Below are 27,817 nucleotides of genomic sequence, written 5' to 3'. Positions count from 1 at the left end.
GTTGGGCGGCACAGCACGGGCCGGTATCACCTGCTTAGTGTGAATTAAACCAAAGTTACAGAGCCAAAGCCAGGTTCAGGTCCGCAGCGATGTACAAGCCCTCGGGGCTATGCTTATTACTCTGGAGAGTCCGTCCCGGCAGGCAGAACGCCCAGGCACCGCTGGCCCGAGCAGGACCGCCATTTCGGAGGCTACGGATAGGGACGGGGTGGGGGGGGGGAGAGGGTGGGGAAGGGGCAGCCGGGGCGGGAGACGGGGGGCAGGGGCAGGGGCAGGGGCAGGGGCAGGGGCAGGCGGGGTCACCCCAGGCCCCGCCGCGGTGACCCGGAAGTGCTCAGCAGGCGCCGCCCGTGCCTGTCGGAGCGGTAAGATGGCGGCGGTCTCCGTGCTGCAGGCGCCCAGTGGTGGTTTCAGCTTCGACAATTGTGCTCGGTGAGGCGCGGGTGGGACGCTGGGGCTGGGTGCGGACCCGGGAGGCAGCGGGTCGCTGTGGCCGTGGCCAGGGGAAGCCCTCCGGCCGGCCTCACTTCCCGCTTTGTGTTTCAGGAACTCCTTGCTGGAGGCCGAGCTCGTCCAGAAGGGCCTGCGACTGCCCACCGCCCGTAAGACGGGCACCACCATCGCTGGCATCGTCTTTAAGGTGAGGCGGGCTCTGGGATGCTTCACGGCGGGTTGGGAGGCTGGGGGCCGGGTTGCTCTTTCTCCCTCAGGCCTGGGCCGAGCCGGGCAGGGGCGCGGCCGCCCCTCGCTCCTGAGCCGGTCCAGGGCAAGGCCTCTCGGCCCCATGGCAGCCTCGTCGGGAAGCGGTGGCCAGGCATGGCTCGCTGCGGAGGATCCGTGGTGCTGAGTCATCTTCGGCGGCCCGAGTTACGGCCTGTGCGGAGATGGCTCCTGCGGCCTCCCACAGCAAGCCGCCCCCTGCCTCTGGTAATCCTGCAGGCAGATCAGGTTTGGAGATCGAGGTTTTGGAAATCATTCTCTCTTTCTGTAGGATGGCATCGTCCTTGGAGCAGATACAAGAGCAACTGAAGGAATGGTTGTTGCTGACAAGAACTGTTCGAAAATACACTTTATTTCCCCTAATATCTAGTAAGTGTTAAAATTGCTTATTGTGTTATGCTATTGGTAATAATATTGGGATTTTTAGCCATATTAGCTAAAAGGAAATATTAAGGTGTGCTTTAAAATGATAATTTATTAGCAAGGCTTGGTGACTGTTGGCATTTCATTCACGCTTAGGCTATCTTGTCTTGTGCTCTGAAAACACTAGCTTAAGAGAGAACTTAATTTCTTCTGTTTAACAACAAGATGGCTTCTGCTTGTTGGATAAAGCAGAGATGTTTCTTCTCTGCTTATCTTTTCCTAAATTGCTTTTAATATTTTCCAGTTGTTGTGGTGCAGGAACAGCTGCAGATACTGAAATGACAACTCAGTTGATTTCTTCCAATCTGGAGCTCCATTCACTATCTACTGGACGACTTCCAAGAGTTGTCACAGCTAATCGAATGCTAAAGCAAATGCTCTTCAGGTAACTGAATGGGTTTCTTGTTTATTTACACTGCTGTTAAAACCTTCCTTGGCCTCCTTAGTCTTCATAACAAGAATTATTTAATAATTTCTCTTTGCTTTATTTGCTTCTTTCGAAATGAAAGAAAAACTAAGTCTGAGGCGTTTAGAGAATTGATACTATAGTTATACCTTGTTGCTACTGTTCACAAGGCAAAAATAAAAGGACAATAGTTTTGTTAAACTGTTGCTCACACCCATCTGTTATGTGTCTCTGTGGTGAGATGGCTGGACCAGTAATAATCTTGTAACATACAAGCTTGTAAAGTTGGGAATTTTATGTGACTATCTCAAAATGATTTATTTTTTTCCAAATGAATAAAGTGTTCAACCATTTGAAGCCTATAGCTGTTAATAGAGAAGTCTGCTGGTGTTACAGTGTGATAAATGAGTAGAATGATTGAAAGTTGTGCTTCAGTTATCCTAAGACTTCCTTTTGATTTCTTGACTGACCACAAGTCGGTGGTAGCTGAACTTCCTAACTAGCAGCGTGATGCAGAAGGCTCCCTTTGATCAAAGGTATACTGTCTAAACTTTCAGTGTTCCAGTACAGTTGGCACTGCCTTTTGCAGAAATAAAAATGGTATTGAAAGAGAAGGAAAGAAAGGAAGAAATGTGTGTTTCAATTAAACATATATTGTTCAAGCTGTTGGAAAGTCTCCAGGAAGGTGAAATAAAGCAATGAAAAGGGTGTGCTTTGTGCAACAAAGTGGCTTGAGATAAGCAACTGTGATTCAGCTCAGCCACTTAATGCTGCATTTCTGGGCAGTTTGCTTTTTCTTTTAAGTGTATTGCAAACCAAATGAAGTTAATGCAGCCAAGAGCATTTCCTGGTGGGAATGAAGGACTCAGTTTTGTTTGAGGTCTGAGTAAAAACTTAATTGCATATACAGAAATTTCATTTAAGGCTTCAAAACTAATTTGAATTCTTTCCCTGTTAGCACAAATGTATCATCCAGCCTACTTGCTTGTGCAGTGTTTGTTCTGTTTGATCCTGAAATACACCTTGTTTTAGGCAATCTCCTAATTTAAAGTACTGCTCATGGACAGTACAAGTAGTCTTGCTAGCACAGATGTACCTGCTGTAATTGTGGAAAAATTCTCACAAGCATGCAATGTGTTACAGAACCACAGCTTTACTGTGGCCTTTCAGATTCATGTGTAAACATTGCTCCTAGGTATCAAGGCTACATTGGTGCTGCCCTGGTTTTAGGGGGAGTTGATGTGACAGGACCTCACCTTTACTGCATATACCCCCATGGATCAACTGACAAACTGCCTTATGTCACCATGGGTAAGTGATGCTCCCTCAGAATCGTAACACAACTGCCTGGTTAAAAGGATGAACATTTCAAAGCACTATTTAAAGTGTTTTTACTTAAATTCCATTGTTTCCTGGGAGCTGTACAAACTTCAGACTTCCAAGAGAAAGTTGTCCCCATATTTCTTTTCTAAGACTTTAAAAACATGGGCTATTATACTAGTGAAGCTGTTGGAAACCTGAAACTAGTAAAGTTGCTGTGTGTATTCCCCAGCATACCTTAAAGCAAGAGCATTGTGATATTCCCAAAAGTTTGCTGTGTGGGGGGGAAAAAAGAGAAAATCTTAGAAACTTGATTTGCACATAGTCCTGACTCATGGTTCATGTGAAATCTCACCTGAGGAATTACATCCTGCCTAAATTCTTCTGTAGTTTCATTAGGACAAAACTGTGCCTTGCTCCTCCTTTAGGACTGTTGTATTTCTGTATTTCAAACAGCAGCAGCTGTTTGACTCAAGGTGCTTCATTGTAGTGAAGCAACACCTGGTTTACTTGCTTCATATAGTAATTGGTCTTAACTACTGTATGGAGCTTCTCCATGAAGAAGTTTAATTCTGTTACTGGGGTCAACTTGCCATTAATCACCAGGTTATTAGGTGTTAGTATCCCAGCTCTTTGTCTATGTAATGCCTTCTGTAGTAGCAGTAATGGAATAGTGCTAATACAGAAAGCTGAAATCACGGATTTCTGCATGCTTTTTTGGCAATTAGGAGCTATACTGTCAAGACCAATTACAAAAACAATGTTCAGGATATATTGTGAAATACAATCTAGGTAAATATATTCTTATTTGCTTGGATTTTTGACTATAAATAAGATTATGGAGTAGTGTGGAAATAAGCACTTTGTGGTAGCAGGATGGAAGTCACATACAGCTTTTCTGGAGTGTCTTGTCTTTCTTACTGGAAAAGCAGAAACATTGCACAGTTTGCAACATTCCAGTTGTACTGAGGGAGATGAAGAATGATTAGCAGGAGAGAATTAAACTCTTGAACTCTGTACTGCTTTGGAGTAGCAATAATTTCAAGTAGTGAAGTGACTTGAGCCACATACCCTTTATCTCCAGGAAGACACTATTACAGAATACAAAATCTTTGTCTGTAGTCTTGATTTGTGACTTCAACTTGTCATTCCTCCTGTGTTTTCTAACTATTCTTTGTCCATATTCTCTAGGTAATTTTTTTCTTTAGACATCTTGTTCTGTTTTAATTATTGAGGGATACTTGGAGAGTCCCCGTGCTAAGAATCCTGAAATAATAAGCTGTAATAAGCTTTGTGACTTGAAGGAGAGCCTTAGTGATCACCATCATCCTCATACTTTTTTCAGAAGGGAAATAACACAGGCATTGTTGAAGGGAAGGACACACCTTGCAATATTACAGAACTTGCCAAGTCTCTGGCAAAGGGGGGGATGTTTTCAGTAGTTGTGCCAGCTTGTTTGATTAGTTCTGAATTCTTTTGTGATTTATAGGCAATAATCTGGGGTCAAAAATAGTAAGAAGTATCACTGAGAGACTGGTAAGAGATTAAATTAGTGCCTTCTGAGCTAGTAATATTCTTGAGCACTTTCATCTGTGTCTTTTAAGGCTAATGCCCTACTGAGAATATATATATCTGGAAAAAGTAAAGTTAACAAAAATCATCAGAGTTGCAAATTTGTTTGTCTTAAATTAAATACAGGTGATCACTGTATTATTTCAGACTTGCATTGGTTTGGATTTGAGACTTGGATGATTTTTAAATGAAAACTGGGTTTTGGTAGATCTGTGAAAGTGTAATCTAGAGTCCAAATAAATATCAGGGCAGGGGGGAAATGGGAAAATAAGTGTGTTGGATTAGTAAATCACATTCAACCTGTGTCTGTGGTTGGCATCTCTAGAGAAAACACCTGTTTACTATATTCTTGGAAATATTGAAGGTTTTTCTTCTGTATCTTTGCACTGCTGAAACAGTGCAGCTGTTCCCCTGAATCGTCTGGTTGACTATCATGAGAACTGTGATTATCTTGTGGAAATTCTGCAGAGGTGGTGTTGAACCCATAGATGGTGCCATTACCTCAGGAACTGGCAAATTCTTGGCAAGTGAAATCCATGTAACAGTCATGTGATGTCATTGTTTAGCCTTTGATATATAAAAAGTAAATGTCTGATTCTTCTAATTGCCTTATGCCCAATATTGTAGTAAACTGTAAAGCTATGATTTGAGCTGCTAGCAGTTGACTGCTTGAAGAAAATCACGCAGTTTCCTTTATATATGTGGTTATTTTCATGCCTGTGTTTTTAGAGCTTCAAAGTATGGCATTTCTGAAAATCCTGGCCACTCCTCTTTCCCTCCACAAAAATAACAGAGCAGCAGCAGCATAAGTTCACAAAGAGTAGGAAGCAGAAAGTGAGTAGACTAAGTTCATTGTAGTTTAAACTTTGTTGTTTTCAGCTGTACCAGATTTGTGTCTGGTGATTGCATGTTACTTTTGGCCATGCTGTCAAACAAAACCCTGCTCAGCACAACTGCCCTTTACCTTTCTACACCCAGTGCACTGATACTTCTTCCAGTGCCTGGGATATGTTTTAGTAAACAATTTATACAGATAAATGAAAGAACTGAGACAGCAGAGAAAAGATCACAGGTTAAATGAGAGGTAGTAGTTGGCATTGTATTTTGGTATTATTTACACAAGTCTATTGTTTGTTTTTTCTGCACATGTTCTAAGAGCAGTTTATTAAATCAGTTTAGTTTTTTTTGGCTTGTTAATTTCTGAAAGTTTAGTAGTAAATAGGAAAGATGGTTGAGGTGTTGGATTTTTGGTTGCTTTAATGCGCTGGAGTGTTTTTGGGGAAGGTAGAGAGTGGTGTCCTCTCTTGCAAGGGAGATTTAAAAGATATTCAGTGCTTACTCAGGAGTGAAAACATCAAATTAAACTGTTTATGCTGACAAAGGACAAAATTGGATTTCAGCAAACGATGCAAGATCGTCTGATTGCTTGGCTTGTCTAGGAAAGCTTCTGGCCAAGACATAATGAAATGCATGCATAAAATTAAAGCAGTTGAAGTCTGTAGTTCAGCTTTCGGAAACAGTAAGTATGTTCCAGTAGTCTCTGGTGGCTGATGCAGGTCCCCTGGTACTGGTGTTGCTTCATATTCATAAATCAGCTCTTCACGCATTGGCAGTGTCATCCTGCAGAGCAAGCACTACTGCTGCTGAGACCCAGCCCCTCAGCCAGGAACCAGGGTGAAAAATGATCCCAATCGATGGGGCTGTGCAGATCACTGAATTTTTACCTAGAATGAACAGCAAATTGAATAACAATGAGTGTGTGTGAATAAATGCCCTGTCAGGGAGCCCTGACACTGATGGATTAGGAAGTGCTAAATGTTGCTCTCTCAAGGCTCTGTACATCCTCTGGTGTGGCAGGCTGAGGGAGCAAACAGGTCCTTGCCTGATGAAAATGGACTGTGCTTAGCAATAAGGAGTTGTCTTCAGTGAATGGTCTGCTGTAAAAGATCCAGTTCATCTGTTTTAGAAAAGCTACTGCAGTTGCAAAACACAGTGAAAGTTGTCAGCTGGGTTTTTTTTTGCTATGTATCTATAATTGTCTTTCATTTGCAGTCAATACCGAAGTGGTACAACTGCTCAAGAAAAGACCAGATGGGATTTTTAAAGCGAGTTTATTGCAGTTGACTCCAGATACATATTTTTTTTTTAATAACTTGGCTATGAACACTTAGGAAATGACCAATGTTTCTTAAAGGGGAGGGGGGAAGAAAAATCTTTTAGGGGCTTATAACTTACCTGGTCCGTGCTAATTATCACGCTGAAAAGCATTTGCCTCAGCTTTGCATCTCGGTTTCTGTAGTTCTTTGTAATTTGTTTGGCATTAGATGCTAGATAATTACTTCCTGAATATTTGTATCTAAAATGCATACACAATAAATTCTTTGGAGTTGATACAACCATTTATTTTTTTCCTTGATGGTTGTTTCCAAGGCTGAAGTGTAACCATTCATAGCAGTCAGTGATTCCCAAACATCTACCTGAAGGGGTATTTTCCTGAACATCACAAATAAATGATGATTTGACCAATTATGCTTTATTACCCTTATTGCTTATACACAGAACTGTTACAAAGTTCCAATATTGAAACAAAAATCCAACAAAGAGCATCCTATTATGCATTGGTTGTGTGTTATTTTCAAACTAAAGTTCTCCAAGGTAACCACCTGGTTTGCTGTTACTTTGAGCTCAGTTGAAGGCACTACTTAATGATGCATTATCTTGCAGCTTTTCTGAATGCCTCAATAGATTGGAGGTTAGCAATGCTGAATCCTAAATGGTAATGACTTCAATCAGTCGTTGTTTGTATGAGGGGGAACATGTATCCCCAATTAATGGATGATGTTTAGCAATGTTTGAATTTTACCTTTCTCTAGATGTTTGAGAACTGTTAAGCTTGTTTCTACTTAAAGGCAAAGCATGCTTGTTAAAAATGAATTATTGGTGGGCACTGAATGTATGGACAAGAGAACAGCTGTTTCCCACATACAAACAAGTTCTCCACAGACCCTTAATATCTTAGTTTTCTGTGCTTTTATGGGTACTGCAATAAGAAAACCATACTGCCAGTGTTTACTTAAGTTCACAGATTTTATTGCCAGCTCTCCTGTTACAATGCCTAGCTTTCACAAGGCTGTTGGACTACTTGGAACTTTGTGAGGTTGTTTGGATCTCATGTGGGATTTGACAAGTTGAGGGAAGTTGGTGTAAGTGAGTAGTGGGGTTCACCACTATGCTCACAAGCAACTGTCTGCTGCTGGGTTTCTGCGTGGGCAGTCAAATGATAAGGCCCTGGTTCACCAGCAGTGCGAAGGGGTGTTGAGGGGTTTCTCTTAGTTAATGTGCTACAATTGAATATATGCACATCACCAGTATGTTGTAAAAACAGTTTGTATTGCGGTTGTCAAACAGCAGATGATTTGATGAGGAGACTCAGAAGTGTACCCCTGTGTTTCTGAAAACATGGCGTTCGCATCTGGTGCTAGTAAGAGGAAAGAATTTTCATTGTGCTGTTTAAGGTTACAAAAACCTGTTCTTTCAGAGAATGCTTAGCTGTGCTGTGAGACTTTGGCTAAGGCACCTTTAAAATGGCAAGCTTATAAAGCTTATGTTCAGGATTTATGGCCAGTAGAGGGAAAAACCAAATGAGTTTATTCAGCTTTTCCAGCCTTACTTCCTGTTCTGTTCGAACCTCCTTGGGATCTTGGTTTTCAGATGTAAATGTCTACTTGTAGGTTTAATCAAATTAACACTTGCAGCAGCTCTTTGGAAACTTAAATGCAAGCGGCACTAAAATGTATTTATTTAAGTTAACATTAGATTTGGCATTTATTGGCCTCTTGGTAACACAGTGAGATAATCTATGTCTAAACAAATATGCTTTCCAGGATTTCACATAATGCAACATAAGGTGTGGTGGTGTCCTGTCTGTGCCCTCCACCTTTTTCTTCTTTGTACATCACTCAGATCTTGCCCATGGGTTCTTTTGGGAACCTCTTTTCAAAAGGAGCTGGAGGAGTGAATCCTGTCTGAGCTGTGCAGGATATTACTGCAATATCTGTGTCATTGATAATTCTTGCTTGCTGTAGAAGAGTTAAGAAATTAAGAGTGCTTTTTTTTTTAGCTCAGCAGCTGCTGTAGTAATTTCTGTCAGTTGCTGCCTTTTATACTTCATTCTTGCACATTTTTCAGTCTTTATATTCCTTTTTCAGAGAACCCTTATACAAGGGTAAGATTGTTTTCTGGTTTTGAGGCTTCCCATGCTATTCATGGTAGGCCTTCATTTGAGTCTAGTAAGACTGTTGTCTTAGTCTGAGACTATATCTCAGATTATTATTTTTATTTCCCCCTCATTAGAAATGTTCCTGTGTCACTCCACAAGAAGAAATACTTTTAGGTTCAAGTCCTGTATTTGTTTTGGAAGACATTTTTGACCTTGTTTGAAGGACCAGTAAAAGTCCTTTTATCTGTGATTTGTTGTGTGGCACCAGCTGTCTGTCTCAGCAGTTCATTTCTGCTATTAGTTGCTTAAAAATATCTTTTTTTTTTATTCCCAGTTTCAGCATTTAAAAAAATGGAGTCATGAATTGCTCCGAGGTGTAAATGAATAGTCATTGCCTGTAATACAAGTACACACTTAGAGTGTCCTACTGCTTTTAGATGTGATGTATTTGGTACTGTAAAGGTAATGATCCTCAACCACAGCAATATTCTGTAACAGGAATATCTGTCATATTCATTGGGATTACCATGTTCATTGATTTGTGTCTGTAAATCTGCTGTTTCTACCCTTTAAATTTGATCTATAATTGGACCTCCTTAAATGGTTCAGATAAGGTAGTCTGTATTTTCTCAACAGTGTCACTGTCAGCTTCTCCTTTTTCATTATACATTCAGCAGACTTGATAAAATCAGCAGGACACCTCATTTGAAACTGTTTAATCGCTGCCTTTTTCTTCTGCTAAACCATTGAGGTGGTCAAGCGATATACACAAATCATTTTAAATAGAAAATATGGCTCTCTCTGTGACCCAGCTAAACAGATAGCAGTATGCAAAACAAGTTAAAAAGTAATAAATGCCAAAAAATCTTCTAATTGGAGTAAAAAATGGCGGGTAACTTTATTCACTCCCCAAAAGTGGTGCTCTCTGAAATATGGTTAGGGCCACAGACAGACAAGATGCCTTCCCAAGGACTCACTCTTTCTGAACAAAGCAAGTTTACACTTTCAAATAGTGCCAGCCTGCTTTTTGTGCTAATTTACAGAAAGCACATTTCTAACACTTGCAGTTACAGTGTTTGGGTGGAGATGTTCAGTATTGCACTGGCACTGCATCCTTCAAGAGAAGTAACCTCAAACTCTTGACTTTATATCTGTCATTTTGTCTAGTCAGCTGGTATTGTTCAGTGTAAAAAAATAATGGCATAAAGTAAACACCTAATTAACTGTTTTAAAGTAGGTATGGGAAATAACCTGGTGGCAGCAGCCAGCTCCCTGTTACCATTGCTGATTTACTCCTCCCCATGTGTAAAGGTGACTGTGCCAGGGCAGCTTGTTAAAGCAATCTATTCATTCCCAGTGTCTTAGTACTAAGTGACATACCTTCTGACGTGGCCAGGCACAAAAGTGGGACAGGAAAAATGGAGGGATTACAAACTGGCATTTGGTTAACTCTCTTTCTAACCTCATTTTCATATCTTATGGTAAAAAAAGAGGCTGTTGGAACGAGGACCATGACAAGTCTGCACAGTGCCTGTACATTTAGGATTAAATTAGGTGGTGGACTTGAAGACAGTAGATACTTTGGAGTGTATAGTAAACTGAAATAGACTTAGCTTGGTTTGTGCTTCTGATATTTGTTATCTTTAAAATATACTGGCTAAAGTAGTATTCTCATTTTGTTACCATAGGCTCTGGATCACTAGCAGCTATGGCAGTATTTGAAGATAAATATAAACCTGACCTGGAGGTAAGGAAGTTTATTTTATTTTTTTAAACCTCAGCAGACCTCATGATCATAAGAATTGAAGAGGTTTGAAGCCTTACAAAAGTTAAATCTGCTCTAATTTCCCTGATCTTCAAATATACTGATGTCAGCTACTGCAAGTAAACTGATGAATAAAATTTGGAGTAATACAGCTTTTTGCAAATGGGAACACTTATGTGATTTCAGTGTATGTGGAAGCTTTTCACCTACAACTTACTAATTATAGTTGAATTGAGGAATTCAACAGCTCTTGCATAGCCAATATTCCAGATTGTCAGTAGCCAATCCTTCTCTCTGTCTGGTAGAGAGAATGCATGATTGTAAAATCAACAAAAAAATGTTTGAGGAATATATGAAAGGATTTAAGATTTCTGGTGGATTGAGTATAAGCAGAGCTAGTAACTGCACCTCTAATAGCCACTTCTAAAAGCTGATGATTAGAAGACTTAAGGTTGTGGGTTGCTTGTGTTTTGCTGAGGATCTTGATAAGAATGGAAAAATGCTTCCTTGCTCATTATAGAGACTCATTCAGGAGGGCTAAATGCTGGAGTGTCATGATTAAGATCAGGATGAACTGTTCAGTTCTGGGTGTATGCAGTGCATTATTTGTGTTATCTATAGTATTTACTTACACTTAGACCATGTTCAGTGCCTGCTAAACTAAGCAACAAAAAAATCCAGATATCTGCAGACACAATCCAAAACCATTAAAGGACTTCCTGTAGCCCTATTGTGTGAAGTGCCCTAGTCACATCAAGCCCTCTTTTAAACCACACCAATCCCTTCAGACTGTGGATGCTCCTTCTTATTCCAATTAAAAATTTTATCATGAAGAAAAAAAATGAGAATTGAACCAAAACTGAAAATGGAATCCATTAAACCACTAACAGTTGCAGCTGGTTCAGCCTAAAATGCAGATGTAATAAATCTTACAGTTACTGAGTATCCCTGAATAACATGGAACTGGAAAAAATAGCTTTGTTTCAAAAAAGGTCTTCAGAAGTTCCTCATCTTCATAATGCAACTGTTGTGGGTCACTTCCTCCCTTCAGATGCTGGTGATGGTCCCAGAAGTCCACTGGGTTCCTCTAAAGTTGATCAATTAAGTGATGCCACACATCTCCTGATGAAATGTAAGGTGTGTGTAATATCAACTGATCTAAAATTAACCCCACAAACCCAACTTGTTTAGAGTTTTCCATTAAACTAATCCAAGAGTCAGCAATAAGCAGTTTCCCAGTTGTTCCTGTGAGTGGCTTCTCTTCTGTCAGCACAGGTGGAATAATTGTGGGTGTGCAGAATGAGGAAAATGCAGTTAAGATCAGGACTCCTGTGTTGCTGCAGTGTTGTGGGCATTATGTGACACACTGGGCTTGTGGCCTCTAGCAGATTTATAAATGCCATCAGAAATATTTTAATATTTTTAATAGGCATTCAAATGTTTTCTCTATGTAGTGTTGCACTAGATGACTGGTAGGAAGAACCACTAGGTAGAGGTAGCCTCTACTATTTTCTTCTCCCCTCACTGCTGTGAGAATGACAGTCTCTTTTTCAGCCTCTGGTGTGACTGTGCTCTTGGCATGTGTGCTATTCATTCTGAAAACATGGGCTACAAATCCTTGGAATCAACAGCTACAGCAAAATAATCCTCTTTCAAAGATAAAAATGTCAAAGAGCTCTGCTATGAAACGAAAAATTTCATCTTATTCTCAGCTAGTTTTCAGGCTTGTATTTGGAGTCATTCTTTGTGTAAGAGCAACCAAAAAAGGCACCAAAAATTGGTAAATCTCCAGCTTTTCCTATTTAGAAAGGTCATCCTAATTAAATTGTCTTCATACACAACCATAAATGGCAGCAGATATTCAGTGTTCTAACAAGCCTGAAGAAGTGCAGCCTACCAATTTGTAGAAATAGATATTTAGATCTTTGAGACTTGCATGCACCTTAACCCTTCCTTTGTTTTTACTAGATACACTTAATAACAGTTTAGCAATTGCAGTCACTAAACCGGCAAAGTTTCAGGTGACAAAGCTCAGCTGTGCTCTTAAACATATTTTGTTGTGGCTGCCTGCTTAAAATATTTACCTTCTCAGTCAGATGTGTGTTTTGTTCCAGTAGAGCAACAAAATAAAGGATATTTATGCTGAAATGAAACTGAATCTGAAGCCTGCTATGTATGTTTTCCATAACATTTGCTATGAAATGGCAACGCCGGTAAACTCCCGAGTTCCTGGAGATTAATTTAATGAAATGGGGAGAGGATTACTATTTTTCTGTCAAGATCAATACCTCTTTCTTTTGCACTAATTGTCAGAATATCTTGCTAGGGCTACTGGAGGGTAGTGGTGTGCTTCAAGACCATCACATCACAGCAAAAAAAAAAGATTCAAAGGCAAACTGTCCTGCACCCTCTGGTATCGACTTGCAAATTAGCATCTGGAATGTAATTAAACAAGCTTAATGAAAGTAGCAGCTGAATACTACTGGAAAAGACAATCAGCTTTTTCGCCTCTGATATCTATTCTGTACTCTTGAAGCTGATCACCAAACGCAGCGCGTGAGCACAGTTAAAAAAAATTAGCATTTATTTGAAGAATAGGAACTGTTTTTCATTCTGTTCTGCTTTTGGCATGCACTGGTGTCCCAGGAGAGCCATGCCACAGCAGATAGTGCACAATATTTATAAATCCATGACAGGCAATAATAGCAACTTGAAAAATTCTTTTGCTAGAATTTCAAGTTGAGAGCTGCCAAAAGCTGAGAGGATCAAATCTGCAGTGGCAGCTGCTGTGCCCTACAGTTAGAATTGTAGACTTTGAAGATGCTCAACTTAAAAAAATAAAAAAATAAAGGAAGACTGCAGGCTTAGCCAATTTTTGCAGGTTTCTGGAGCCCTGGCTCTCTGCCTTTTGAAGATGAGTTGCTGAAGCTTCTACCACTGCCTGAGGCATGCTAACACCAGCAGGATGTGTTTTTTTCCATAGACTTAGTGTGTCTTCAGATTTAAGTAGCACATGCTTTATCAGTGCCAACTGTGATGGTCCTTTCCCTGGTTGCAATGCCGGGAGATGATCTTTACCCAACATCCTTCAGAGAAAGTGCTAAGATAGATGGTGACGTACCCAAGTGCCAGTTCTGCCGTCTGATTTATGGAGGCATGTTTCATTATGAAGCAAGTGCTGGCCTCTAGAGGAACCATTATAGATTGCTGAAGATGTGAACACTTTCAGCCCTGAAGGCCTGTAGATGCTTCAAAAATGTAATGCCAAGCACCTAACTACTGTGGAACAATATTAATCTGTCATGTGGGCAGCTATAGATCTACTTTAAAAAACGTAAGTGGAAGAACAGCACATCTAATAGAGTGTTTTGAGCTTAGATCTTTCATTGCAGCCAATTTTTCTTTCAATAGAGTAGCCACATGGTTTTTAAACCTTACAGGTAGATTTTTTTTGCAAATGCATTCATGCCTTCTGGTGCTAAAGAGCAGTAAAGAAATACTCTTGAGTCAGTGGGTATGGAAACCGCCGTGGTCTAGGGAAAAAATGTCTACAGTATTAAATACTGAGATTCTGGGTTTATCTTCACTGTGCTTGTTGAATTCCTAGGGAGATTAGGCAGACTATTATCTATTTTATTCTGGTATTTGATTTCTGTTTTTTGAGAAATGGAAGCTTTTTGTCTGTAGAGGAATTACGTGATGTGTGGTGAGGCTATGTTGCAGCCTTCTGACAAGAGCTTCATCTTTAAGCAGGGAAACAGACTGCTTGTAACTTCCTCTCTTTTACGTGTTTCATCAACACAGCCAGGGTTAATAAAAAGAGGATCTAAAAGGAAGAGAATCTGTAGAAGCCACAGAAAGCAGAACTATTTCAAGGAAAGGGAAGTAAATCTTAGTGCAGTGAGTCCAGGGGCACAGAGTGGGTGCAAAAGACAAGAAAAGGTAGATGTTTATTTCTAAAATGGATCACCCCAAAAAGGGAAAATTATCTTTGCAGGTGTTTGTGTGTGTGTGTTTGTTTTTTCAAGTGTGACAGGAAATCAAGTGATAGTGAATGAAAACAAAATACTCCAGAGGAGTAAGAACAGATTAAAAGAAAGAGGGGGCTGTTCTGACTATATTCCACTTGGTGCAGGGCATTCCCTCTCTGGCAGCAGCCATGCTGTCCCAATAACTGTTTTGCTCTCTTCTCCTTCACCTGTTGGCCAGATCTGCTTTTGTGATCATTCTGCAGTGATTGCTTTTGCTAACTTATTTGTTTTTGACAAATGTAGGTCAGGGAGCAATCTTGTGAGCAGTTCAGATGGCAGATTGGGGTAATCTTCTGTAAAAGGAGAAGTAACCTTTCAGTGAATAGTTGCAGCTGTCGGAGTAGGTGTGTTCACAAAGAAATAATAAGAAAGAAGAGAACTGCAGGTTGCAGAACGTGTAGACTCAGGCTTTCCCGGTCCATAGTTTTGTTTCTGGTTTTGCCAGGCTTTTGAGCAGCCCCATATCTCCGGAGGGAAGCTGAGGTATAGATGATGCTGTTCTCCAAGTGCTTGATGTGTGCTTATCTTTGCTGTATCGAAGTAAAAAGTAGTCTTAAGTGCAACTTTCACTGTGCACCTCTTGTTCCAGTAAAAAAAATACATCAGGCAGAGTACAAAATATTATGCAAACATGTTGCTTTCTTCTGTTAAGCAGCTGACACACAAACCATTCAAACGTTGCTGTGCTCCTATTTCCTACTGCCCCTCAATATGGTGGAATTATTTTTTGTTAACTACTGACAATAATACTGAGCTATTTTTGGAAACTGTCAAAACTCTCTAATCTTCAACAATAATTGTCTCATCAGTCTTATTTAGCCTGCATCTGTGTGATTCTGGGCTCAGGAGCAATGACAAGCTGCATATGAATTCTGTATTCATTAGTGATGGTGATCAGAATGCCGGTGTCCCTGCCACAGGGCTCAGGTGTGGCAGTCTGCAGGCTAATCCCACCAGCTGACAGTCGGAGGTTTAATGGCTCCATGGGAAGGTGACCACTTGCTGGGAGGTTTGTCTGCTGAACTCAGACAGCAGACAATAGAGATCAAGCCAGACTATCAGAGTTAAGCTAGAGAGCCTGCCTGAGATACTTGAACCCCTGGTGGTGTCAAACACAGTGATTAAGTAAATGGGGGGGAAATCTGACTCCATGAGCAAAAATAAGTACTTCGTATTTGTGTGCTCTGTGTATCTGTTTATTTCACTACCCAATGACAGTAACTGAGACAGTGGCATTTCTTGACTGCCTTTTCTGACAGAGCTCATGGTGATACGGATTTCATGCTTCCGCTACATACCTGTGTTGTTGTCTCCTTTAGAGACTTGCATTTCCATGGTTAAGTACCAGGTGTTAGTGCAGACAGTCATCCAGAAAACAAAGGCTTATCATGCTGTTATTAAATTTTGATGTTAGCTTGAAATTACTCTGTAGAAACCTGGTTTCCATGTGAGGCTTTACAGAACTAAGGTTAAACAGGAAATAAGAGGCTGATCTAAAGTGTGCTGGCTTCATGTGCTCTGGAATGGCTGGGATTGCTGGATGTGTGCTTTCTGAATATATCAGGGCACAATTTCTGTGCAGAAATCAGGTGGGAAACTGGCAACATGAGCCTGAGTTAGTGATACCCAGGAGCACCACCTTCTAGTTTTCTGTTCTGTATCAAGGAAAATAAATTTTACCTGAGTTTAAACTGGGCCTTACTGCTTGATGAAGAGCAACAATTCATCACCTTCATCAAAGTTACACTTAAACTTTGTATGTAGTAATGTGGACAAGCTAGTCAGAAGTAGGGCTCTGTGTTAAGAGATCATTTCCCTGCCCTGGGTAGCTTTGATGCATTTCTTAGGAGCAGGTGTTCCAGTTTAAGTTGTTTCAGTTTGTATATCCTACAACTGCAGAACATCCTGGATGTTTCAGGTGACACAAAGCCTGAGTGCTGCTCCTGTGGTGAGAGCTGTGGAGCCAGAGTGTGATTCCTGTCTGAGCAGGGAAGAGTGGATGGAGGCAGGGCAGAGTGGAAGGCAGGTAGGAGTTGTTGGGGGAGACCCTTGCCCTGCTAGTAAGTGTTATGGAGCATTTTGATGTATTAGGAAAAAGCACCAGAGGGCCCAAGACCTTTTTCCTAACCAAATGTTGATCTTCATTCCTTTCCATGATTTCTTCAGAGGTGAAGGCAGTTCTGTGGATGGAGATTTACTTTATTTGGTTGCAGATGTGTTATTGTTGGATATGAATTTTTTGATGTGCAGTAATAATACAGACTAATTTGAATTGTCCTTTTGGTATGGTTTACATATCTGGCTATTTCCTGGTAGCTGAAGCTCAGTGTGGTACTCGGTGGTAATGCAGCAACACAGAAAATTGAGGCTATTGCTCTGCCAGAGTAGAACTTGTAGGCTGGCAGAATCTACATCTTTTACCCTTGAGCAAGTTCTTATTTTGAGCATCAGTTCCTTAGAAAAAGACCTTGAACTCCACCCAGATGTAGGAAGTGATGGGTTAAAGCATTGAGAGGAATGCTCATATTCTTAGTTCAGAGTATTGAAAGAAATCCTGTAGTTGTGAGAGGAGCTTGTAATTTAATTCGGTGCCATTGGAAACATGGTTTGTAGCATATTGTAGGAGTGACATAGAGGAGCTAATGTTACTGAATAGCAGTTCCCAATCAGATAAGTTTCTTGTCTTGGCAGGTAATTTGGCATAAATTGTTAATGTAAATCCAGGTTAGTGGGGAAGACATTATTTTAGTAAAAAAGATAAACTGCTGATTAATTCAGTATAGAACTCAATTACAAATTGAAAGTGTCTCTGCGGGACACCAGTACCCTAAAGACAGCAGATGTTGAATTGATACTCCAGCATATTTCACAGTGGTATGAAATATTAACATGGTTTATTATACTTGTGTGGTGTATCAGAAAGGGGGAGGTGGTGGTGGGTCTGGGCTTGCAGGCATCTACCATCAGAACAGGGAAAAACTAATTGCTGAGAATAACAATTAGGGACTAAGGTGCATTTTATTTGAGAAGTTCTTTGTAGAAAACAGGTGTAAAAATAAACATTACTAACATACTAGTCACAACAAACCCCACACCAAATGCTGTGAAGAACTACTTGATCTCTGGCTTCTGTGAAGGAATATAGGTACATTGGGTAAAAACTGGAATTGCTGAGCTTGAACCAGACTGCTGGGGCAGTGCTAGGCTGAGTTCTTCTTGCATGATACTTTGCCTGTGCCATATTGGTGTTGAAGATTGTTGCTTCCCAACAGAAGTAATTGTTCTGTATTCATCCTGTGAGGTAGGCAGCATGTTAATCCAGATGTCTTCACAGTCCAAGAATTTAAGCAAGCTGGAGTTTTGTCTTACTGCACTGTGTGGTGGTGGCTGTGAAGATTTTGCCCCGTGATGAGCAGGGTAGTAGTGCCACTGCACAAGGAAGTCAGGAATGTATGGAACTGAAACTGGCTTGTGCTTTTTTTCCCCCTTCCTTGGAAGGGGAAGTCCAGCTTTGAAAGCTTGCAGAGAGGTTAGAATTTAGACAAGAGTATCTGAAGTCACCATTCCAAACAGAAGGCCTACTCAACAGTGCTTGAAGCCCATGTGTTCTGGAGAGAAAATTCTAATCATATTTCATAGTCTTTGAGTCCTTGAGACTGTTTGTTGTGCAAATATTGAGTCATTCACTTGCCTTCCTGCAGGTGAATGAAAGTAATGTTTGAGAATTCAGAGCATTTCAATTTCTTGTTAAATAAGGCTGTGGAGGGAGGACTGGAAAATACCATGATACACATTACCTTGATTTAACATTACCTTGCTGTTTAACACACAAAGTAATAAGAGTTATTTCACTTCCCCTCCTGACTTTGCTTTAGAAACTGCTAAATTTCTGTTTATATTAGTCCTTAACAGCTGTTCAGTAAAACTAAAGTTGTATGTAATACTGAAGGTGTATTTTCCTCTGGATTTAAGTGTTTTGATTCCAAGATAGCATGTGGGTGAAATCCAGCAGGTTGGAGGCAGTGCCATCTTTGTACCTATACATGGCAGTCTTAGCCCCAGATATCTTTAGGTATTTTACTTTTTCCATCACATGCTGGGAACATTCTGGTAATTTCTGTCCACTCTTCTTCATGGTGCTTGTTTCCAGGACCCTTCTCTGTATTTTACTGCTCCATGTCATCCAGATACTGCTATTTCACAGCTGTTGATTTTCATAACCCCTTTGCCTTTGGTGTGATTATTGCTTTAAATCCTTCTGCTTGCAGCTTCTATCTTGTAAATGCTTCTTTGTGCTGTGGTCATTTGTCAAGTCAGTGCAATCCTGGGTTTTGCTTTTTGGACTCCTGATCCTACATACATGCTTTGCATCATTTGGAGTTAGGTCTTGGCATTCTGCCTCTAACTTCAATGGTGACTGTTCAGAGTGCAAACAAAAGGTGTTGGAGGAGAAAGGTGAGTGGAGAGCTAGAAAGACTGGCTACTTGGATCAGGTAAAAGAAAGTTAGAAGATCAGAGAAAAGCAGACTACTGGGATTGTAGCATAGATCTACTGCTAAATAAAACTAGGAAACCAGGTTTGTCATTCATTGGTTTAGGAGGTACTGCTTGAGATCCACACTTGGTTTTGGTGAGGAGTGGTTTAAATTACAGGTGCCAGCCCCCTGCCAGCCTCAGAGGGCAGCCAAAACAAATCCATTCTCACTAATGGAGCCTTTCAACTCCCCTTACAAGAAAAACACAAAGTACTTTCCTTCTCAGTTTTGTTTTCTCTTCAGGCTTTGCCAGCAGATTTTAGCATCGCTTCCAGTTACATATTGATCTCTACCACAACTTCTCCCAACAGGCAGCTTACACTTCCTCTCACATGTTGTAGCTGCTGATTGCTCTTCCAAAGTGTAATTATGCTTCTGGAGGTGCGTGTGTCCTTCAAGAGGTATCACTTTCCTAGGCCCAAATTCCCAACACTCCTTTATAGATCTATTTGTTTTATTACCATTGTTCTTCCTAAAGCTTGATTATTCTTTCCCCCCAGCTTCTTCTCCCATGAGTCTTACAGATTCTCACCTTAAATAGGATCAACTTTCTATATAATCTGGAAAAAAAAAATCATTCTGTTGTCAAACTGTTAAGTATTTGGATTTTTATTTTTACCAAAACTGCCTCACACTCTGATACTCAATCTGGCCTAGTTCCTCTCTGTATTTCAAATTCTTCATAATGTTTTGCTGTTGGAGAGCTGCACTGTGTATCTCACACCTACCAGCACACTTGTGACCTGCAGAAGGTGATAAGAAGCTAAGAAAAAAGTCCTTCCTACAGTTTTAATTGGGAAAAGACATCTCCTGTTAAACTTGCTCATGAAGGTACAAAATATTGAGGAAATAATATTGACAAAGCTGTTCCAGCTGCTCCCTTTGCTGCTGGAGGCATAATGACAAACCTGTTTAAAAGCTATTGGTAAAGATAGTAGTAATGGGATGCAGAAATACCCACAGCTTCTGCAGGAAAGTATCTTTTCTTTTTTCCTCCAGTAGCATTTGAAGCCTGGAAATAGCTTAAGTGAGAAGAGAAACTTGATTCAAGTCATATACAAGAATAATGTGTAAAAGTTCCTTATTGGTGCTGTTTGGGACTTGCACTATAGCAGCTGTGAAGAGGTAATCCATCAGTTCTTGAGTGTCTACAAAATGCAACTCTCCAGATAACAGGTTTAAAGTAAAGATTTAATACAGGCTCTATCTACTATGATGTTGCAGTGACAGTTTAAAACTCATTCTCTAAATCTCAGCAGACTTTATAGCCAGCAGTGGGCCCATATAAAGCTTAATGGCATCACAAGACATAAATCATCTTTTAAAGATGCTACCAGTAGCACCAATATTAAATGCAGACAATTGTCTGTGTTATAAATAATTTATCAAACACCATTTCAGATTAGCCTTCCATGCTGAGTTATTTATTTTAGCCTTTACTGTACTATTCCTAAGACACATTTTGAAAGATCCATTACTGGTCACTTTAATGAACTTGGGGCTCTCTTTTCTCCCCCTTCGAGCACTCCGGTACATCTGTGGTGACCATTACAGGGCTGATCTGGACCTCTTTGCGCCTTTTACAAGTGCTGCCCATTTGTCATGTGGTGGTAAATGGAGTTGCACATTGGAGTCCAGGGACACATGGTGTGATGTGGTGATGGAGACAAACAGATAGCTCTATAAAGTGCTGCTTGTCACAACCGCCTTGTACTGCGGCGCAATCACTCTTACTGTAATCTCATTTAGGCAGCAGTGTGGACCCAAGAGAATGATATTCCCAGTTAGCTTGGTCTCTGCAACCATAAAGCAGGAAGTGCTGCTTTTATATACTCTGAACTTTTAGGTTGTTCTTTTAAGATTAATTATTACAGTGACTCATTCCTGCCCCTGTACTTAAGACTCTGTCAGCACTTTTCATGCTAACCCTGTTTTCTGACTGTAAAACAGCAGTCCTTGCTGGAACTTCCTCTGCAGGATCTCCAGCAAAGAATGTTGTGGAGTTTTTCTTGTGGCTATTCTGTTCATCTTTCTAAATTGTAAAAGGGAGGAGGAGCAGGGTTTCTGTAATTAAAATTATTGCAGGTTCCTGAAGCAGGCTGCACTGTCAGATGAAAGAGCTGAGGTTAGAGTTTAGACTTTCTCAGCACAGTGGATGTCTTAGTGCAATTACAGCTGAGCTCTCCTGGCTGCAAGGGCTGTGTTTAGAACTACTTTGATAACACAAAGTTGACAGAAAATGTTTTAAATATATAAAAATTTAAATGGAGAGGCCTCTCAGATTTGCAGTTACCTAAAAAAGATTAAATTAAAAGGGAGAGTGACAACTCCCATCAGTCTGCTTCAGCTTTTGCAGTACTTTTCTTACACTAACACATTACAGCTTAAAAGTATTCTGGTTGTGCTACCACCTAACTTCTAAAAGACATCTGCTGTTCTGTACTGTTCTGCTCATCCTGGTTTATTCTATTTACTTCCACTATAGCACTAAAATACCCTTAGCATGCAGCAACTTGGTGACAGTAGTCTTCTGTGAGTTGAATGAGAAAATAGGTGCTCACCAGTTTTATTACCAAAACCACTGAAGAAAGGCACAGGAGTTATTTTTACAACTTGGCTCTTTTGTTCTGCTCAGCTTGGTAGAAAGTGTAACTGAGTGTTTTGGAGGGGGGCTTTGTTTGTTTGTGTGTTGTTTTTGTTTCTTTTTTAGAGAGTGATGATAAAGTGGGAATGAAGTAAGAATTTGTGCTATTTCTCTAGGCTGCTGGAAAAAAAATGGCCCTCTCCTGGTTGATCCCTTAATTAAGCTGTTGGAACAGGAATCCTGCTATTACCGAGCTCTTTTCTGGAGGGCCATCGGAGAATGTGGAGTATGCCCTGGGAGCAGACACGATGGTAGCTGAGCTAATTTTGGGCTCCTCTTCAGCTGCACTTGTACACTGGGGTGTGTGCAGCTGCTGCCTGAGTGGGGTGGGCTGTGGCTCTCAGCATCATGAGTTTCATGTGGCAGGACATCAGCAGAGCACCGAGGCTTTGAAAACAAAGGTAGTGTTAAAAAGCTGCGTTTATCACAATCAGCAGTGAATATTTGTTCTTTCATTTGTGATGCCACTGTGATGCCTAGTGGCAGGAGATTATTCAAAGGTGTGAAATACCAGCAGAGCACTGAGTGATCATGGTGAACCGAGCAGTCAGTTATGATTGTGTTGGACTGGCTGAGCAGCAACTGCCAGGAGTGACTTGAAGATAAAACAAGAGTCCAGATTTCTTTGTAGCTGTTTCAGCCGTGTTCTTTGCTGGACGAGGCATGCCCTAATCACAGCTCTCAAGTTCCTTATACATATTTGAGAAAAAATAAGGCATCTTACTTGATGTGGTATGTACTTGGACTGAAAAGAATAAATGTCTGTGTGTGCATCTGTGTACAGCCACCCAGACACAATCCACAATCTGTTATACTTTTGCCAGACAGCTGAGCTCTAACCTGTAGTCTGTATGGACTTAGTTGGAGCTGAGGATGCAGGACATGTCTTGGATGGTTTTGTGGCTCTTGGCGTGTAACCCAGTGCCCTGTGAAAAGGTGCAGGGCAAAAGGCCCCACCCTGAACTGTAGGGCTTGTTCAGGTAGTAGTGTGTCTTGTTGCAAGGATGGGCATGTGGAGGTGCTGTCTGATGTCTGTACCTGCTTTTTACATGAAAGTTCTTCTGCAGCATTTCTTTGTGCTCACCATCCTTGGTTACAGTGCAAAACTAAGGATTTACTGGCTGCTCATTTCGAAGAGCACTGGTTCTGACGTGCGGTTTCCCGTAACTCCCTTGGAAGCAGAAAGCAGCCCTGCCTGGGTCTGTAGAGGGAGCCAGCGCAGCTGTAATGACTCTGCTGTGCTGCTACCGGCAGTCGGGCACATCCAAACATGTACTGCTGACGCCCTCACCTCAGTAACGTTCATGTCTCTTACAGGGAAGGAATGATGATCTGTTCTAATATTGTAATGGAGAGTTTGAATTTGAAATACAGAAGGGGCTGATCTGAAGGTTGTGTCTGTAAAGCTGACACCACTGTACTCTTTTCTGGGCTCTTTACACACCTTCTAAAGAGCCAATGTCCCTGTTTGCTGCGGCGTGTGCATTTCAGCAGCTGTGTGCTTGCCCTTCTGAAAGACACTATATATACAAAGCCTGCAAGAAAGCAAACATTAGAACTTGTGCAGGATTATTGCTTGGTTTCAGATGCAGAAGAGAGCTTTATTTCCTGGTCTGGTTTTCTGGTGTAGGTTTGTTGCAAAGGATGTTTGCATGACAGGTAACTGAGACATAGACCTGCTCTGGAAACAAACACAGCACTGAATGAGCTGTACTGAGTATGTGTTCTGCTTTAGCTACCTATGGGATTGCTGAAATGTTCAGCAGAAAAACTAGCAAATTATGCTTTTTTTCCCCCTTATTTTTTCATTTAAATATTAAGAACTACAAATTGTAGTGTTTTTACTGAGGTACCCAGTTTGACCAGTACTTTCAGCAGGTTTAACTCCTCTACCCTTGTGTTAATGACTGGAATGAGTAGAGTTGGCCAGCTCCAGCTCAGCACAGGGCTGGGCTGCTTTGCACTACAGTTGGTTAAGATTGCTGAATAAATTCTGCAAACCAAGCTCTGGTACAAGATCATAGAAATAATTTTGGTACTACAGAGGCTGACTCAGTGGTCCCTGCCTGGGGAAGTCTTGTAACTAAACTAGTGTGGCTCTTTAATTTGTATGCAGCTGTTACGGTGAGGGCACTACAGGGACCTTGCAGCGTACAAGTGGCACAAAAGCCTGGAAGATAAAAATTGTAAAACTTATTTTCTCTGTTCATTAAGACAGAAATCTTCATTTTGCTTCCTTGACTGTCTTTAAAAGTCTGATCTGTCCTAGGGGTGGTGGATCATGACCAGGACAAAAGGTGGTCCCTGCAGACAGTCCCACTGTTGAGCACCGTTGTTAATGCTCTGCAGTACCTAGTGCCTAAAAAGGCCCTGGTAGCTCAGTTATTGTTCTGAGAGCTCACAGCTTCCCAGGTCACATGGACAAACATTTCTGTGAAATGCCAACACTTGTGCACTGACAGCTTTTTGAACTTTTCCAGGAAGAGGAAGCCAAACAGCTTGTGAGAGATGCCATCGCAGCTGGCATATACAACGACCTGGGCTCCGGCAGCAACATCGATATCTGTGTTATCAGCAAGAGCAAGCTGGATTTCATCCGGCCGTACGACGTAGTCAACAAAAAGGGGGAGAGGTAAGATTGGAGCTTGATACTGTCCAGCTTCTTCCCAGCAATTCCCATTTCCTGTTATACTAAATTTTGTCAGAGTAGTCTCTAAACAAGGAAACAGACTTAGTGGCTGTACCTGCAGTTGCTAGAGGCTGATGTGTGAAGGATAGAGAAGGGCTGTTTAATTCCTGCTGTTCTAGGGGCTGCTCTGGAGTGCACATTTGTGACTGAGCAGATACTTGCGTTTCCTTACCAGGTAGCAACACAGTCTCGTTCTGTGGTGGTGTTGAAGTTTGTGTGGTGTCAGGAACATCAGTGGAAGTACTGAACCCTCTGCAGCTCTGCAAAGTGATAGCGTGGGGATTTGGAAAGCTGTTTTGGGCACCAGAGCTTGTCATTAGCTTCTATAAAATACCAACTCACTGCAGGACAAAACCAAAAACCAGGAGAAAACTTCTCACTCCAGCCTGTGACTGCTGGGTTGTGTTTTTTGCTTTCTATAGGCCCTTTCCAGCACATACAAGATTTTTAGGACAACACAGACACTGTTTTGATCCCTAGATGGAAAGTGTCACATTTATCATGATGTGCTGAAAGGACAGGGTACAGTTAATAGCTAAACACAGCAGTCACAAGGTTTTCAGTTGGGCTAAACCTGAGTGCCATTTCCTGTATGAATAAACAACAGGCACATAAGCATTCCTAACCTCCCAATCAAACACTCCCCTCTCAACCACTTCCAATACTTAGAAATTCAAGGTTGGTTTTTTCCTTATGCTGAGCTCTTCAATTTGGCAAGCCACATCAAAAAACCCTTCTGCACAGCTGCATTTTACTACTGTTCATTTTCTTAATGCACATGGGGGGAGTGGTGCACCATGTGACACTGCCCTGCACTTCCCCTTCAGAAGTGAGGTGATTGTTTCCTTAAGACGAACACCAAATCAGATGTTTTCTGTCGTAACAAGGCTACATTTAAGTGTGGATCATGTGATCTTGTCCTACTGGTAGTGTTCAGGATGCAGAAGGGGATAAAAGAGCAAAATTGGAGCGTTAGAGTGGGCAGCTTTTACTTCTGCACCCTCAGGTGTGTTGACTGCAGAAATGCCTTGCTGAAGTGGTAAAATCACAGCCCCGCCAAAGGCAGCTGACGGGTCTCCATGATGTACTTATGGTACATGTAACAAGCTGTACAGCTCTTCTGCCCAGTGCCAAAACAGCTGAGTTTAAAGGAAATCCTTTTCCCCTAGGGCCAGTGTGTGTTGGTTTCTTTAAGGGCAGTGTGCTTCTTCAAAATGCTCATTTTGCTGAAGCTTCAGCACTCTGGAGTGGGCAGTAAGCACAGTTCCTCTACTTACTGTGGACTCTTACAGGAAGCTTCTAGAGAAAGCTGATTAGTTCTCAAATTTTACACAAGTGCCATCTTCCAGCTTAATTTTCACCTCTTTCTTCACAGGCATGGCAGATACAAGTGTGAAAAGGGAACTACTGCTGTTCTCACAGAAAATGTATCACTGCTGGAAATTGAGGTGGTGGATGAAACTGTACAGACCATGGACACATCCTGAACCATCACATGCAGCCCTCCTGTGTCACTGGAGACCAGCAGTAGTTCTGTAGAAGCCTTCCAGCACAAGAAACAAACTTGCAGCTGGCATAGAATAAAGAGCTTCTGACCCTGCTTTTACTGAATGTTTGCAAGTGATGCTGATTTCTTTTGCTACTTTTCTATTCTCACCAATCCTGTAGTACTTGAGATAAACTAATTTCAAATTGTTTCATGCAGCACCACATAATCCTGAGGAAAAGGTAAGCTAGCAGAAAATCCACCTGCATTTATTTTTTCACTCAGTCAAAAGGGAAGGCCTAGCCTCTGCACTTGGCTTCAAAAGGTTAATTGGTACCAGTCCAGCCTGGAGAAACTGCTGTACCTGTGCCATGTTTCCCATGGTTTCTGTAGTCCTGTTGCCCATTTTCTGAAAAAACCCCCAAACATCTACAAAGAAGAACTGTTAGGAGCAGCCTCACAGCTTCAGGCCTCTTTCCAACAGTTGGGTTTTTTAACACATGTATTTTTCCTTAATACTGGACTCTCTTCTTTTTTTTTTTTTAAACAAAAGTGTTTATTTTGTAAATCATTTTTTATTTATCTAAAAAGGCACAATGGCAAAAAATTACCTTTTGAAATACATTTACTTGTAAGCACTAATAAATTTTATGTAGCAAGAAAGTGACCAGACTTCTCAAGATACTCAAAATTTCAGCCGAGCTTCCCTGGAAGCCAAAGATCCTTTTCTGTGTTACACCACCAGGAGAGGCACAGCACAACCATCCCTCTGAACGTGTAGCTGCCACCCTGGCTTAAAGGAAATCTGCAGTGGAGCAGTGACAGTCTTAACTCTAAGGATTGCTAAAGAAGCTGGGTATAAATTAAACAAGGTAGCATGGGAATGTTGGAAGCAATTTGGTGCCTCCACTTCGTTCTCATGCTGATTTGAATTTCCTGAATCTCTCATGAGAGCAGCAGGCTCAACTTTCTGCTGAGAAGACTCAATAAAATGGCACCTTGCATTAATGATACCAACATTATTCACAGCAATTAATAGCTCTTCTTTGCTCCCCTATATAAATAGTTTGAGATTTGACAGAAGTAGTTGAAGGTAGCACTGCAGTTTTCCTTTAAGCAGAGCAAATTAGGTTAAAAAACCCAGAAAAACCACTAGAAGCATGTATGTGTGTGTGTGTAACCCTCTAACTCTAACCTTATTCCCAAAACATTAAGGATTGTTTGCTTTTCTTAAGAAAGAACAGGCCCAGGCTGCAGTGGAACAGTCAGACACAAACGCAGATGTTGGCACACAGGGCAGCAGTGCTGAGCGGGGCAGTTCCTTTCCCTGCTGCAGTCCTTGAGGACACTCAGTGCAGCCCTGCTCCTCTGAACAGGCAAATGAAACGGAAACACTTGAACGTGAATCCAGGTTTGTTCCTAAAGCAGTGACTGTTTCTCATCGCCAGTAAGGAAACAAATCATTGATTCAATGAATGAATTTAGTTGGCTGAAAATTTTCATGTAAAAGAAGATGACTCCTTCAAATCAGGATGAGATTTTACAAAAATTCACATTCTGTAAATGAGCTTTCACAGTTGAACAGTTGGGGGCTGAGCCTTGTGTAGAATTAGATACACAAAGCACTACTTTTTCAGACGTGTTCTCCGTGTTTCAAACACTGCTTTGCTCAGGTTTTACCTGCAGTACCTAAGGTACCTCTCTGAACGTGGAGCAGTATCTTCACCAGGATCGAGCTGGCTTAGATCAACCTTGGTTTCTAACAAAACCCTGTAGTCTAAAAAGACTCATGCCAAACAGGAAGAGTTGGTTAAGGAGAAATTCTTTGCAGAAGCAATGCTTGTTTGGGATTCCCTTGGCATGTTTTTTTTTTCCCCCCACCCCAGGTACATGCTCAGCTCGCCTCGCCTCACCTCCTTGGCTGTAGCCAAGTTCAGAGATCTATCCAAGTAATCACTCTAAAATTGCAATTAAAACAAAACAAACAAAAAAACTTGAAAGAAATGA

The 27,817-nt window shown here is 41.2% G+C and overlaps 1 protein-coding gene across 1 annotated transcript; it reads left to right on the top strand.

The window, feature by feature from the left end:
- The first annotated feature begins 337 nt into the window (after positions 1-337).
- PSMB7 (proteasome 20S subunit beta 7) lies at positions 338-26,285 on the top strand. The gene is made up of 8 exons (XM_054174368.1): positions 338-432; positions 547-640; positions 992-1,089; positions 1,388-1,528; positions 2,745-2,860; positions 10,349-10,407; positions 24,116-24,267; positions 25,700-26,285. The coding sequence occupies exons 1-8, from the start codon at positions 371-373 to the stop codon at positions 25,809-25,811; spliced, it is 834 nt and encodes a 277-aa protein (XP_054030343.1). The 5' UTR covers positions 338-370; the 3' UTR covers positions 25,812-26,285.
- The last annotated feature ends 1,532 nt before the right edge of the window (positions 26,286-27,817 follow it).

Source organism: Dryobates pubescens, chromosome 29 (assembly GCF_014839835.1).
Source record: "Dryobates pubescens isolate bDryPub1 chromosome 29, bDryPub1.pri, whole genome shotgun sequence".
NCBI classification, from domain to species: domain Eukaryota; kingdom Metazoa; phylum Chordata; class Aves; order Piciformes; family Picidae; genus Dryobates; species Dryobates pubescens.
Note: the sequence above shows the minus strand (reverse complement) of the source record. Positions and strands in the feature narration are given on the sequence as shown.

Coding starts and splice junctions, on each gene's coding strand:
- PSMB7 (XM_054174368.1), top strand. CDS start 371: ATGGCGGCGGTCTCCGTGCTGCAGGCGCCCAGTGGTGGTTTCAGCTTC. Junction 641..991: donor TCGCTGGCATCGTCTTTAAG/GTGAGGCGGGCT, acceptor CTCTTTCTGTAG/GATGGCATCGTCCTTGGAGC. Junction 1,090..1,387: donor TTTATTTCCCCTAATATCTA/GTAAGTGTTAAA, acceptor AATATTTTCCAG/TTGTTGTGGTGCAGGAACAG.